The sequence below is a fragment of the Notothenia rossii genome, assembly GCF_949606895.1.
Source record: "Notothenia rossii genome assembly, chromosome: 2".
Classification (NCBI taxonomy): domain Eukaryota; kingdom Metazoa; phylum Chordata; class Actinopteri; order Perciformes; family Nototheniidae; genus Notothenia; species Notothenia rossii.
The window spans coordinates 33,076,489-33,091,277 of record NC_136904.1 but is presented as its reverse complement, the minus strand read 5'-3'; the positions used below and the strand labels follow the sequence as shown (position 1 = coordinate 33,091,277).

At 40.1% G+C, this 14,789-nt stretch overlaps 1 protein-coding gene across 2 annotated transcripts in view; it reads left to right on the top strand.

Annotated features, from left to right (window-relative positions):
- Positions 1-14,789, top strand: part of map1aa (microtubule-associated protein 1Aa) — a gene marked incomplete at its 5' end in the record, with an annotated part of 57,010 nt that overhangs the window by 3,286 nt on the left and 38,935 nt on the right. The window contains one exon of one of the 2 annotated variants that reach the window (XM_079663458.1): positions 7,504-7,618. The exons of the other annotated variant lie outside the window; for it this stretch is intronic. Coding sequence (XP_079519584.1) covers positions 7,519-7,618 — 100 coding nt within the window. Of the gene's footprint in view, positions 1-7,503; positions 7,619-14,789 lie in introns of those variants that run through there. 2 annotated transcript variants of the gene reach the window in all.

Below are 14,789 nucleotides of genomic sequence, written 5' to 3'. Positions count from 1 at the left end.
TCACGCCATGGTCTCACTCTCGTGATGCACAGCCTCCTGTGGATCTCACATTTCTTTTAACACCACACACCAGCACGCCGTCATGTGTTTCCTCTGGATAAGCTGTAATATTGAACAGTTTGATCACCTTTACCATCTGTCAAATGTATCAGCCATTAGAGTCTCTGTTTTTGATTCCTGCTGTATTCAAGCTTACTCCATGAATAATTCAACATTGTTTCTTAACCATCCAGTCTTGTTAAATCACAATTATCGCTGGCATTTCAGACTTTTCTTCCGTCTCACCTCTGTCAAAGATTCATCCTGTTTCTCTGCTGCCCCGCCCCCCCCTCCTCTCTCGTTTGTTCTCATCTTCTCCTAGTCCTGCTATATCTCCTGAGCAGTCACACTGAAAGGTAGAATATTTCTCCTGTTGGTGGAGTTAACACTATCACTGCCAGACCCATCTTATTTCTGGCTTTAGTTATTTATTTAAATGTGTCTATATACCTTGGAATCGAGTGCAATATTCTCTTAACATACAGAAGAAATATCCATATTTGCTATCCATTTTACAACCTGCCATCAAGGGAATATAGTCCCAATTGGTGTGAGTGATGCAACTGATGCACAAAATGTCTGTGCTACCCATTGTAGTTGAATTTATTAAACATCCATATTCATCTTGATTTGCATGAGTCAAATTCCTTATCTGGTAAAGAGGTTACTATGCAGCTTATAGAACAGTTTTACTTCTTTTAACAATATTTGAGGCAAAACTAATATTCAGAGCGAATGCATTTTTCTTTTTTTTTTATATTTCTCTTTATTGAGCCAGGCACAATGAGTTACATTTATACAGTCTATATTTTTCCCTTCCCCCCCCCCCCCTGGTCCTACATAGTGAAGTAAATAAGTAAATAAATACATATATAGGTATAAATAAATTAATGTAAAAGATATTTAAAAAAAAGTAATATATAAGGAAATAAAGACTAATAACAATAATACATATGTATACCCACATATACACATACACACATATATATATATATATATATATATATATATATATATATGTACATACCTACACCCATACCCACACATTTACATACACATATACATACACAATACATACACACATATACATACATGCACACATATACACATACACGTACATAGCCTACGTACATAAAAAAAAACATACATTCATAGTCCCCACTTTCATCTTAACTTAGTGTCTTTAGTTCAGCTATGCAGGCGAATGCACTTTTTTAACCCGGTTACTGTTGGCTTTCCTAAACCCGATATTTAAAAAGAGTTAGAGATTACGATAAAAGAAACACAGATTTTGTCAGTGATTTATGGCCATGTTAAGGTATAAACTGTACTTTACCGGGTTTCTAATGGGCTTTTGCATGCATTCATTTGCATGGCAAAGACGATAGAGATTAAAGTGCTGCTTTAAAGGAGTGTGGCAGAGTGAGAGGAAAAATCTTTCCTCGTGGGACGTCTTTGTATCCAAGTACTTCAATCCTAAATCAAAGAAAGACAGAAATGGACAATGAGTTGGTCAGACACATATTTAGATTAGGAAAACTACAATTTTTTGTTTCATTTTGCAAAAAAGCTAAATCCTCCAAGGCAGCATTGCCATATAAGAAACACCATTATTATAATAAAGGGGAAAAAGGCAGGGTAAGGCGTTAAATCTCCTTACCTGCTGTATGTTAATGTGATTTTTTTCAGTAATCAGGTTATTGCAGTGCAAGTAAACGGCACAAACTATGTCATGTGGTGCTTGATCACAGTCAAGCAGCACACAAATGCTATTGATGCTATTGATTACTTTCTCTGTCTTTAGATGCTGTTCACTCTGCGTCACTGCTCACACAGACTGAAATCCTATCTAGCTACAGTTCTTGAAAGCCACTGCCGTAAAATATGCAGAAAAACACAGAGATGGAAGCATCACATGAACATACAGAGATGTGTGCAGCAGCCTAAAGCAAACACAGCATCTCCCCCAGGACCACCGACAGACTGCTGCAGTCACATACACACACAGCTAAAGGATTGAATTTCATTCATTTGCAGGATTTGTCTAGACATCTGTCGATGCCGCAGACATGCAAATAATTTCAGCCTGTCCACATTGGAGTAATTTAATATGATGTAAGAGATAATCCACTCTGCACTGGTTTTCATCCATTCAACATACAACATTACATTACGGGTAGTGTGATGGGAATGAATGACATTTGATTTGCTGGCATAAGCCAAATAAAATCTTGACCTGATGATGGCGCTAGAGAAAAAGTCACAGGATCATCAGAGGTTGACTGCAATAATAGTCAACCTCTAGGCAGGGTGTGAAGAGGGGTCAGAGGAACACTGAAGTCAGTAGGATATGAATCTCTACAACCAAATCAAAGGATCTTACCAAATTAAAGCCTAGCATGAAGAAAACTCAGGACTTTTCATTTGACTAAATTGCTCTTTTGAACAGCCAAAGGATATGATGAATGGACATTATTAATATCTTACAAAGTTAGTTACAATAGTGTTGGAGGTTGATGCTGTCTCTAACCATGGATGTATAGAGTAACTGGATACAGTGTTGGAGGCGGGAGCCCGTTCATTCCTTTGAGAGTTGCTCAGTGGCACTGGTACATGAAGCCAAAATGGAGCAACTGTGGATTCCTAAAGTACCCGTATCTCGGCCCATAGACCATCGCACTTGAGTTTTCCAAAGCCCAAAAAAATGGTATGCCAATTTACTGATGCCACTTTCCCAATGTAAGTCAATGTGCAAGAGTCTTTTTGGGCCCAATGACATCACGGACTGCATGGTACTACCTTTTGGCCACTATGAACATTTGGTTAAACGGCTGGAGCTCTTCGTGGGGATGGTGAAAATCCAGCTTAGTCTTTGTTATTTAACAGCCCCACAACGTGACATCACCCCTGTTCGACTGAGCAAGGCTGATGTGTTTTATGAGAGGATGTGAACTTTAAGGCCATTACAAAAATAATAATACATGAAGCCACTGACAGTGAGCAGATTCAAAAGGCCATGTTGCTCAAGGCTAAGACTTCAAACAGGCTGACATCAAGACACAGCCTCAGCCAAAATGGCAGCAGCAAACCACTCTGTCTGGAAGTCTGGTTTTCTGACTTTTATTTAAAGGGTGAGTCTGGTGATGTTACATTATTCCAATTGTCACCAAACCCATGAAACGACCAAAACCAACAATTTGTGAATCTGTAGTTTCTGAATTCCTGTCTGTGGCACACTACACCAATCCCATTGGTTCCCTACTTAAGATTATAAACCTAAAAAATGAGTTAGGGACTATTTTAAGCAGTGGATTAATCCAAAATGGGTGCTCTAGTGTGGATTTGTGGCAGTAGGAAGTGTATGTGGGATGTAATCAGGTGGCTAACTGATGTGTTTTAATCGTTTTTGGGCAAGAATGGAGCACTACTACCCGCCTGGTATTCTGTAGAATGGAATCTGTATTGACATTTGCATTTTGAGGGAAACATTTTCATCCCGGAATTGATTTTTGGCATATCAAAAATGTGTTTCTAATCCAAGACCATAACCAGGGGTATTGAATGGTTGGGTCCAACAAACAGGACTTTCACCTGCTTTGTCCTGTGTGAAACCAAAATGTCCCTTCCAAACTGAAATGACAAACATACAAATTTAAGTCAAAATGTGATATTTTACTAAACCCTACCATGTCGTTTAATGTGTCTTTGTTTTGTTTTAATTAACAAGATCAAATGCTTCTTTAAAACTGCTACTTTTGTTCTTTTTATGGGATCTATTGACATTAAAGAAATATATAGAGAAACAGCACAGAGCACACATGTTATCACACATTTAGAGGGAGAAGAAAATGGCACATCGTTAAAATTTTTTGAATTTTTGGGTAAATCAGTAGCTTGCAGGAGGCATATTTTATTGCTGCGTTCCTAAAGCTGTGGTCCCAGATTACATTGAGCAGGCTGTTATTCACATCAGTTGTTTGAGTGACAATGAATGAAGCAAGAATAATAAATGTTTGTGTCAGGACGAGGCGGGGGAGGAGGTGAATTAGCGAGATGGAGAGGGTAATTGTGGACGCAAAATGCATCACAAGAAGCTTTTTTTTCAGCCATTGGTGACAGTAAGACGTCCCCGTTATTACATTCTAATAAATAATATGTTTAATGCTGCCCTGGTTTTATTTTTGCATACATGCCTGACTTCATTGGTCTCTCACAAAAGGGAACGTTTTGGTTCCGCTTGCTGACATGCAAAGGTCACAATAGGAAATTGATCAGATCCAGGCCGTAAACATATTCAGGAGAAGGTGAACCCACGGATTGAAGGTCAGTCCCTTTGACCCCCCCACCCAGTGCATCTGAGGGATTTAGAGATTCACTCCGTATTCGTATTTACTTTTCAGGAAAACCTCTCAAAGCATCCAGAAGGGGCTTGCGGGATTGGCTTGCCTGCTGTAGTTTAATGGCTTCTCCCTGCCTGTGCCTGGACTACTAATCAGCTGGTGGAGCTGTGCACCGTCATCATGACTGACAGGCGTACAGACAGTGAACACAGAGAAATCAACCATGAAGACGGGGTGGCTTGTGTGATCAACGATGTAATCACATGAAAGGGCGGCGGCGTTAATAACTGGCTTAGGAGGTGTCTGTGAATAATTGCTTTCACATTAGCAGACATACATGTATACGAAGAACCTAAAATAGAAAGAACCTATGCTTTAAATGTCTTTGGCACACACACACAGGACAAATAACCATTAGAACAGATTCTTCATCAACAGTTCCACTATAAAAAAAAATACAGAATCCACCATGCCACTGCGTATGTTGCATAATCCTAGCACTTCCCTCCAGACTCAATGCCCCTTGAAGTCCACTTGGAAGAGCTCTGGCAGCCAAAATGGCAGTGCCCTGCCTGGTGGGTGGCATATGTGCCAGAAGGACAGCCAGTGCCCTCGAGTCTCACAGCCTTCCTGAAGGCTTGCTCTGCCCCCATATAGAGCTGCCTCACACAGACACAGGGACAAGTCCAGGCGAGTTAGAGAAGGGGGCTAAAGAGATGAAGCGGGAGGAGGCTGAGGTTTTTCTCATTGAGGCATGGGCCGAGTGTGAACAGAACTGTGGGGCAGACAAACCAACCCAATCCTGTGAAACAGTTGAGGGCATTGACAATGATTAGCTTGTTTGATGTTAATCCCTAAGAATAAAAGAAAAAGGGGCTTATTTTGCTCTTAGTCTTTCTGCTCTATTCCTTATCCATTGCACGTTACACCCATTCACTGAGTGGGCCATTCTGGGATGTGAAATCACTTTTTTATCACTTAGATATACAAAAGACAGGCTTCATGGAAATTCTATAGTTATCCTAAAAACCTCATCACAAAATAAAATGCTATAATATGAAAAAGTTATAATCCTCAATGATATTTTTAAAAACATTATTGCACTGAAAAAAGTAAATTTAACTATGTATATTTCAAGTAGCTTCAACTTACAGTTAAGAAGTGTTTGTTAATAAAGGCACTCAAGTAAAATTTACTGTCACACTCAGTTTGTGTAAGTACATTTGACTTACTATTGCATAGTAGATTTTACTTAAAGGGGACCTATCATGCAAAATGCACTTTTGTACGTGTTTTATACATTAATATGTGTCCCCGGTGTTCCAGGGAACTCACCAAGTGTCAGAAAACACAACCCTCTCTATTTTCCTCCATATCCAAATCTCTAAAAAAGGGGCTGCAACGGATCTGATACAGACTGATCCAGATTTGAACACTGTCCTGACGTCAGGACTATTGGTCAATTCTCCACCTATCAGGGGAATAAGAGGTTGGGCCACGGCCGGCCATTGCTGCTCGAAAGCGCTGGAGACGCTGTAGTACATATGCCAGGCCTGTAATGGCCCGTCCACACAGCGTCGTGCGTTGAAGCTTCAACGCTTCTGCCCATTCACTTTGAATGGGGTGACGTCTCGCTTCGCCAAACTGCATTGTGGGGAGCGTAGCTACGCGTTGCTCGCGTCAAAAGTTGAACCATGTTCAACTTTTGAAGCTTCGACGGAAGCGTCGGCCAATCAAATCCCGTTTATGAAAATCTCCAGTACAACTGCTAGTCAATCAAACCGCGTGTATGCTGCGAGAGCCATACCATTTCTACATGTTCCATAAAATGGAGGAGAAAATAATCATTGCGGGAATCACCCTGTGCTGTATGATCAGTCTCTGTTCATCTACGGCAGAGGTCTGCAACCTTTTTGACCAAAAGAGCCATTTTGCTCCTTTTGCCAACAAAAATGTATTGTCCGGAGCCGCAAAAAATATTTCATAGCTTGATAGCTGATAAAGTTGTATTTATTGTTATATCAGACAGAAACTACAGTTTTTTTGCATTTATTAGGCTATTTATTACGTTATATAAAACTGTTAACCTCTAATAAGAAACAAAGAACTCCTATAAGGAGAATTCAAAATAATACAGAGACCTACTTTAAAATAAATTAAACACAGCACTTGGGGAGTCATCTGCACATTTGGAGGAAATAAATATATAATTAAAATGGGCCGACTTTGAAATAAATAAAACATATAGGTGCACCCTAAAAAGAGTTAACGGTGGGGTAGGTAAGAATGGAGAAACCAGCTCGAGTGCGCTAGAGTTTGAAAATACACAACCGGAAAAAATCTGCCTCTTCCTTCAGACTTTCTTACAGAGTCCCTCCTCCAACACACACGAACGCGCACATGACCAATGAGGGCACGAGATAAATGTGTGCACAGATGGAAGGCTGACAGGCAGGTAGGCCATCCAGTTATTTTTGCCGGGCCGGCTCAGATGATTGGTCGTGCTTTTTACAGCGCTACGGCTTCCAGAGATTAATTTGTTTATGTATTTATTGTCAAAGCATTTAATATATTCATTGTAATCGGGACGTTAAGAGCATTCCATGGAATATAAAAAAAAGTGTTTTCTGAAATAAATAATAAATTAAATAAATTACATACCCCATTGAATTATGACTGAAGATCGTCAGCTGTCTTCCTCTCCCGTGTTGTTCCTCGATACGTAAAGGCTGCAGCACCTTTGACAACTTCTCTCTACATATTAAACATACCGGTAAACCAGCATCGTTTTCTGTGAAAGCATATAACTATGTCCACGCAGAATTAAATCCTGTGTTCCTCCGGTACTTTTATTTTCTTTGATTTATCCATAGTTCGCTCATCGAGCCGGGGGTCAGGTTATTCACCCGCAGGAAAAAGCGCTGGCGCGGGACCGTAGCAGGATGTAACGCATATTTTAGTTGACCTAAATAAAACCTTTTAGTTTTTTTATTTATGTGTCACAGTATCACCTCAAAATACAAGATACGAAGCATTTTCAACCATGCAACAACATTTAAATAGTCCTACAAATACCTTTATTTTCTTCTTATTTTTGTCTAAGCTCAAGGGAGCCAGAGCAGAGGGCTTAAAGGGCCGCATGCGGCTCGAGAGCCGCGGGTTGCCGACCCCTGATCTACGGGATACAAACCGGAGGAGCCAGGCATGGAGGGAGGTGGCAGAGATAGTGGGTGAAACTGGTAGGTTTTCGCCTGTTTGGGGAGTTTATATCCAGTGTACCTCGTTTTAACATTGAATGGACAGCGAGCAGGCATAGACAGTATATATAGCTAGCATGGAATGTGTTTTGCTTTGTATGTCGGGGGCAGGAGATTCATGTGATTGGTTGTTGGTCGCGTTGCTCGCGTTGACTCCCCAAGCTTCAGACATGCCCACCGCCAAGCGTCAACGCACGCTGCTGTGTGGACGCTCCGTAATTTAAACTCCGCTGTAGTCTGCCACCAAAGCAGCAAAGAAGACTTCCCTTGCATGGTTGCCATGGTTGCCCTTCTGTTTATTCTCCGCTTTGGCTCTTTTTCTCCCTCCCCGAGGCAAGCGTTTGTGCCTCCTGCTTTAAAACAAATGAATGATGACTCTATATAATCATATGTAAGGGATAATGTGCAGCGATGCGGTCATTATGGGGAAAAGAACACCGACAGGCTGATCAGGAGCCAACGCGAAGCGGAGGGATCTAGATCGGCGTGAAGGTGTTCCCGCTTATTACATGGCCACATTCTCAACAAAGTAACGACATGACTCCCAATATTAATTGAAATGCTTTTATGGATTTAGAAAAATATTTTATTGATTTAAAAAATAGTTGTATGTATTGATTTAAATGTACATGCATCCGCTAAGAAAAATAGTCCGTTGTTACTGTTTGAAACTTTGAACTAACGTAGCAACGGCAGGAACTGCTTCGATAGTGTTTTTGAGGAGCTTTTTGATTACAGATTTTGAAACATCGTTGCTTGCTTTAAAAGTAGCACAATTCATTATTTCAAACCTTGGAAAGTATCTAGATATCCCTGCCCTAATGCCAAAGTAACTGGCAACTGAATATCTGTCGCCGTTTGATGTCTATGTCTGGAAAAAAGGCTGCGTAAAAAGGAGGGTTTCTGCCCCGTTACTTCTGTTCTTACTTCTATAAGAATAAAATACGGAGGACGGAGATCTCTTTTTCTCCCCCTCTTCTCCCCGCTGCAGCCCAGCAGCTGATCTCAGAGCACGCTCCCCTCTCCTGCAGGGGGGCGTGGTCAGCTGCAGCTCACAGAATCAGCCCCCTGCAAAAACACAGCTGGAAAGAGCAAATAAAACGAAATGAGGCATGGCTAAAATGCAGGATCGTTTTGGTATTTTGAAAAAAAAAACTATATTTATATACTTTATATAGGTATAGCCCTACAATATATTGCTCGAATATAGCATGATAGGTCCACTTTAAGATTACATATGCATCTAATTACAAATCTCCAGTAAAAAATATTTGGATTTTCAGGTTGTTTGTACTTGCTATTTTTATTTTTTATTTGATAAATATGTAGGTAATATTTAAATATAATTATTAAGTATCATCAAATGCAATTCTTATTCAATAAAACAGTTTTACACTAAGGCTACTACAAAACAAGAAACAGTTGACACTTTTAAATAACACATTTATTTTTGTTCTGTTGTCTGATACAAGACATGATGAATCTACAGTTTACAATGATTTTAACTAATACTGCACATACATCCTTTAAACCAGGGGTTCCCAAAGTGGGGGCCGCGAGATGATTACAAAATAAAAATGCACAAAAAAAAAAAAAAAAGATTATTAATAATAACGACAATCCACTAGCGCAGTGTTTTTCAAACTTTTTCAAACCAAGGACCACTTAACCCAGAGGTCTGCAACCTTTTTGACCAAAAGAGCCATTTTGCTCCTTTTGCCAACAAAAATGTATTGTCTGGAGCCGCAAAAAATATTTCATAGCTTGATAGCTGATAAAGTTGTATTTATTGTTATATCAGACAGAAACTACAGTTTTTTTGCATTTATTAGGCTATTTATTACGTTATATAAAACTGTTAACCTCTAATAAGAAACAAAGAACTCCTATAAGGAGAATTCAAAATAATACAGAGACCTACTTTAAAATAAATTAAACACAGCACTTGGGGAGTCATCAGCACATTTGGAGGAAATAAATATATAATTAAAATGGGCCGACTTTGAAATAAATAAAACATATAGCTGCACCCTAAAAAGAGTTAACGGTGGGGTAGGTAAGAATGGAGAAACCAGCTCGAGTGCGCTAGAGTTTGCAAATACACAACCGGAAAAAATCTGCCTCTTCCTTCAGACTTTCTTACAGAGTCCCTCCTCCAACACACACGAACGCGCACATGACCAATGAGGGCACGAGATAAATGGGTGCACAGACGGAAGGCTGACAGGCAGGTAGGCCATCCAGTTATTTTTGCCGGGCCGGCTCAGATGATTGGTCGTGCTTTTTACAGCGCTACGGCTTCCAGAGATTAATTTGTTTATGTATTTATTGTCAAAGCATTTAATATATTCATTGTTATCGGGACGTTAAGAGCATTCCATGGAATATAAAAAAAAGTGTTTTCTGAAATAAATTACATACCCCATTGAATTATGACTGAAGATCGTCAGCTGTCTTCCTCTCCCGTGTTGTTCCTCGATACGTAAAGGCTGCAGCACCTTTGACAACTTCTCTCTACATATTAAACATACCGGTAAACCAGCATCGTTTGCTGTGAAAGCATATAACTATGTCCACGCAGAATTAAATCCTGTGTTCCTCCGGTACTTTTATTTTCTTTGATTTATCCATAGTTCGCTCATCGAGCCGGGGGTCAGGTTATTCACCCGCAGGAAAAAGCGCTGGCGCGGGACCGTAGCAGGATGTGACGCATATTTTAGTTGACCTAATTAAAACCTTTTATTTTTTTTATTTATGTGTCACAGTATCACCTCAAAATACAAGATACGAAACATTTTCAACCATGCAACAACATTTAAATAGTCCTACAAATACCTTTATTTTCTTCTTATTTTTGTCTAAGCTCAACGGAGCCAGAGCAGAGGGCCGCATGCGGCTCGAGGGCCGCGGGTTGCCGACCCCTGACTTAACCAATAAAAAACACTCATGGACCACCTAACTCCACAAATATCCCCAAAAAATAGGCCTGCTTACCCATTCCAACAGTATATAACAAATTACAGCCTAATAATCACAGCTTAACCTTCTCTATATCGCTTCGTTCACACATTAAATCAATAACACAACTACAGATTGTATAAGCATTTAGTTTAAATGCGATTTAAAATCCTCTCAGGTTTTACACCTCTTATTATGAAATGTAGATTTATTACGAGTTTATGTCCGAGCCAACAGACTCACAGATTGTTGGCTACTGAGAGATATGCAAAATACAACGCATGTAGTACGACCATAGACTGTATATATAAAGAGTACGACACAAACCTCCGCTGTGGACTTTCAAAACAAAATACAGTAAAACTATGGTCGCAGGCCCAAGTTTAACTCTCTGAGGCCTGTATGGTCTGCCTACAAAACAAAAATAAAAAAACGTTTATGCAGCCCCAACAACAGCCTCTGATCATCAACAGACTTCATGCAGTACTTCATCAGATGCATATATTAGATAATAATCTCTATCTCACTCCTAACACATCTAAATCTACTTTCAGCATGGATAAATGTTCAAAAAATACATCCATTGTTTGTTCTATATGCTTCTTGAAATCCTAAAAAGACACATTGTTTTTCTAGAACAGATTAAAAATCGTCTGAAAATGGTACAAACAAGTGGCAACATGTTTGACGAAGGTGTTGCGCTGGCCTATATCATGCAATCGAAATTTAAGCTCGCTCCACTGCGGAGATAGTCCCGCGAGAGTGCGGAAAACTTAAATTAATTCACTAGCCCCCGCCCCCCGTCCCCCCCGTCGACAGGGGGTCGCCAGTCTCTGGCACTGTTATTTTGGGGGTCGCGGACTGAAAACTTTGGGAACCCCTGCTTTAAACCTCTTAAGCCCCACGGACCCGGTTCCGGGGCCGAAATCGCGTCATTTGCAGGAAACAACGTCTAAGAAACCTTAACAAACTATGAATATTTTATATCCATATAACGGGGAAAAACTAATTTAACTGATCTTTTTCATTAAAAAAAAAAAAAAAACACAATGCTAACAGTGAGCCTCTGAATTAGCCCAGAGCGAAAAATGCTAACCTATTACTGCGCCGAAAATCACTCCTAGCTCCCTTATCACTTATCCTAGCTGCACATCCAACACATCGTTTATGATCGTAAAGACACAGAATCTAACGGTGCCCACCTCAACACTGAAAGATACAAACTCGCGAAGTTATCAACAAAGAAGTACATCAAAACAAGTGGCGCTACGTGGCCTACAACGCTAAGATGAATTACCTTCGTCTTTGTCTGGTCTAAACTGGTCTTCAATGGCATTAAAACGATAACAACGATGATGTAGTTAATCCATAGTTTAATATCCAATGTGGCTGTGTCCCCTTTGAAATGTTCTGATAATCTATAAGCAATAAAACTGCAATTCCGTTTTAAAATAGTAGAGCCGACCATTCTTACGCTCTGTAGCAAGATTGAATGCCAGGGGGGCCAGAGATAAGGAAAATCCACCCAAATGGCCCCAGAAGAGGTTTTCTTTGCTAAATCTGTTTAAAAAGGTCAAATATAACTTGTTTTGCATCAATCTTGATACAGGGTACTTATTGTATGTTGTACTTTGGATTCCTAAAGCTTTTAGTCTACTAACCCATCATCCAAGGGTAGTTTTCATAACATATGTTTTGGACGGACACTATCATTTACAGTTTTTTACCATGTTCAATCTGAATTTTCTTTAAATTAAAAAACATCTATATTGATTCTGACTTTTCTACATCCAACTCACAGGTTTTTCATTACTTTGAGAAAAAAGATTATTAATTTAACCCTTTTAGAAGTGAAGATAATGGTCATTTGTTCTGGGAATGTCATTTTCCAGCCTGAAACCTGAAAAACAGGCTTGGGGCTTAAAGAGCAACTTCCAGGTTAAAGACACCAGTGAATAAATGTGTAGGAAAATGATGAATACACTAGATTTTCAAAACAATATACAGAAATATACACTACAGTGACATCTGGCGTCGTTTTTGAAAGAAATGTTCACTTCCGCATAAAAAAGCCTCGGCACGTGACCTCCCGTGTGTGACGTAACATGGGGGAAACAAGGGGGAGAGCGGCCAGTGTAACGTATTAATAAACATGGATCCCAATGCTAGTTTCGACACAGAAGACACAGAAGAAGTTGAACATGAATATTCAAATGCATATGACGGACAACAACCTTATAATTATTAGCCTGCTAGGCGTCCAAGAGACCAGGAGCAGCCAAGGATTAGAAGAAATAACGGCCATCGGAGAGAAATTGAACTGTGGTGTGAGGAGAACCAGTGGAGAACTGGGCAGCTATCTTGGTGAGTGACCGGCGTTAGCTACAGAATGTTAGCTAACGTCACATCACAACATTGGGAAGTTAGCTATCATATATCAGGCTATAACTAAAGTAGCATAGATAATATAGTAACGTTACTGGCAGGACTGTTGATACTAATCCATAACAGAAACTAATGCGCAAGTATCAGCCGTATCTCGCATTACCTAATGCAACTCCACACTACGGTGCTGTGTACCGGAGGGGAGACGCAAGATGCGGCTGATACTTGACGATCTGGCGGAGAAAGGTTGTGGCGCCTCCGTTGATATGCCGTTGTAAATGGCTTGATGGAAAGCAGGTGTGTAGTCGGGGAGGGTGCACAGCTGATTGCAGCAGGTGAGTGGAGGTTGAGCCGGGAGCCAGGAGTGACAGCCACCACGCACACACAAACAACACAGACAGGGGGAAACAAACACAAAGGAGACGGCTGGAGCAGTACAGCCACCCAGTGGTGTAGTCTACTTTTTTGTAGTGGGTATACTGTAATAATTGTATTCATCCTGTCTCGAAGCAACACCTCATGAACACCATCACACTTACTAATGCATAGACTAGTCTTGAGACTGGTTATGTGTTATAAACATGTCAATGTATTATAAGCATTTTTATGTGACTTTTAACTGCCAGAGACATTAACAATAAAAAAATAAAAGAATGAACAATGATGGAAAAAGCCCACTTATCTTCTAGGGTTGAACAATTAATCGACATTTTTATCAAAATCTCAATATGGCCTACTGCAAACACTGTCTCTGACACAGCTCTCACCAAATGTCCAACTAAATCCTGTCCACCCTTCTCCGTGAGCTCCTGAGCTATTTTGTGTGCTCTGGACGTCTCATGTCGTCTAATCTTGTTTCTCAAAGAGGCCAGAGATGTTGATCTGCTTGAATCTGAGGACTGGATCTTAAAGTGCACCCACTCCTCAGACATAGACACTCGTTGTTCTGTGAGGACACCTGTTGATTTTGTAGCGCTGCAAAGAGCACAACCTGGAAATAAACAAAACCATGAATAATTAGCATAATACAAGTTTTTACCAATAATATCTGCAGAAAAGAGCCAAGATTTACTCAAAAGTATTTAATAAACTGCTTACAATATTTACATCATGGCTAACAAATGCATGAAAAGCAGATAAAAGGAGAACATTTTTCCACTTTTTCAATAGCTAATTATTTGACAACTACTGATAACTAACTTATAGTAATATAATGGTGCAAATGTTTTAAATGCACTTTTAACATGACCATGAATTAACTCTCATTTGCATAGTCATTGACTTTATGAATTTCTGTTGTTTAGATCAGCTTTCCTTTGCATGTGTGCTGACATTTACCTAACTTTCTGTCCCTCCACTCTAACCAAGGATGCCTGTTCTTACATTCCAGCTACTGTTACGTTAATGATAACCATGCTAATTCCACTTACCGGGTAAATTTGCGGTAGCGCCGGGCTCGTTCTCTGTCACCTTTAGGACAGCCGCCTGACCTGGCTCTTCTTCTGTAGTGGTAATAGGGGAAAACTTCGGAAAACATAAATATATTTTCGTCTGTTTTCGTTTGATGTTTGCTTCCTGTTTAGCGCTCCGCGAACTTGAATGATGGAAGGATCAAATTCTGATAACATTAGAGAAACGTGGGGTTTGTCAGAGCCGAACAAAGTGTGTTGCTGTTGCTTAGCAACAGGCCAAAGGCGACGGAAGCCCCAGACGTCCAAAAGTATTAACACAGAAGGGGGCGAAAGCGTGAAAGCGAAGTCACAAAATGATGTTGTTACGTATCATCGCTCATTTTTAAGAGGGCATACGG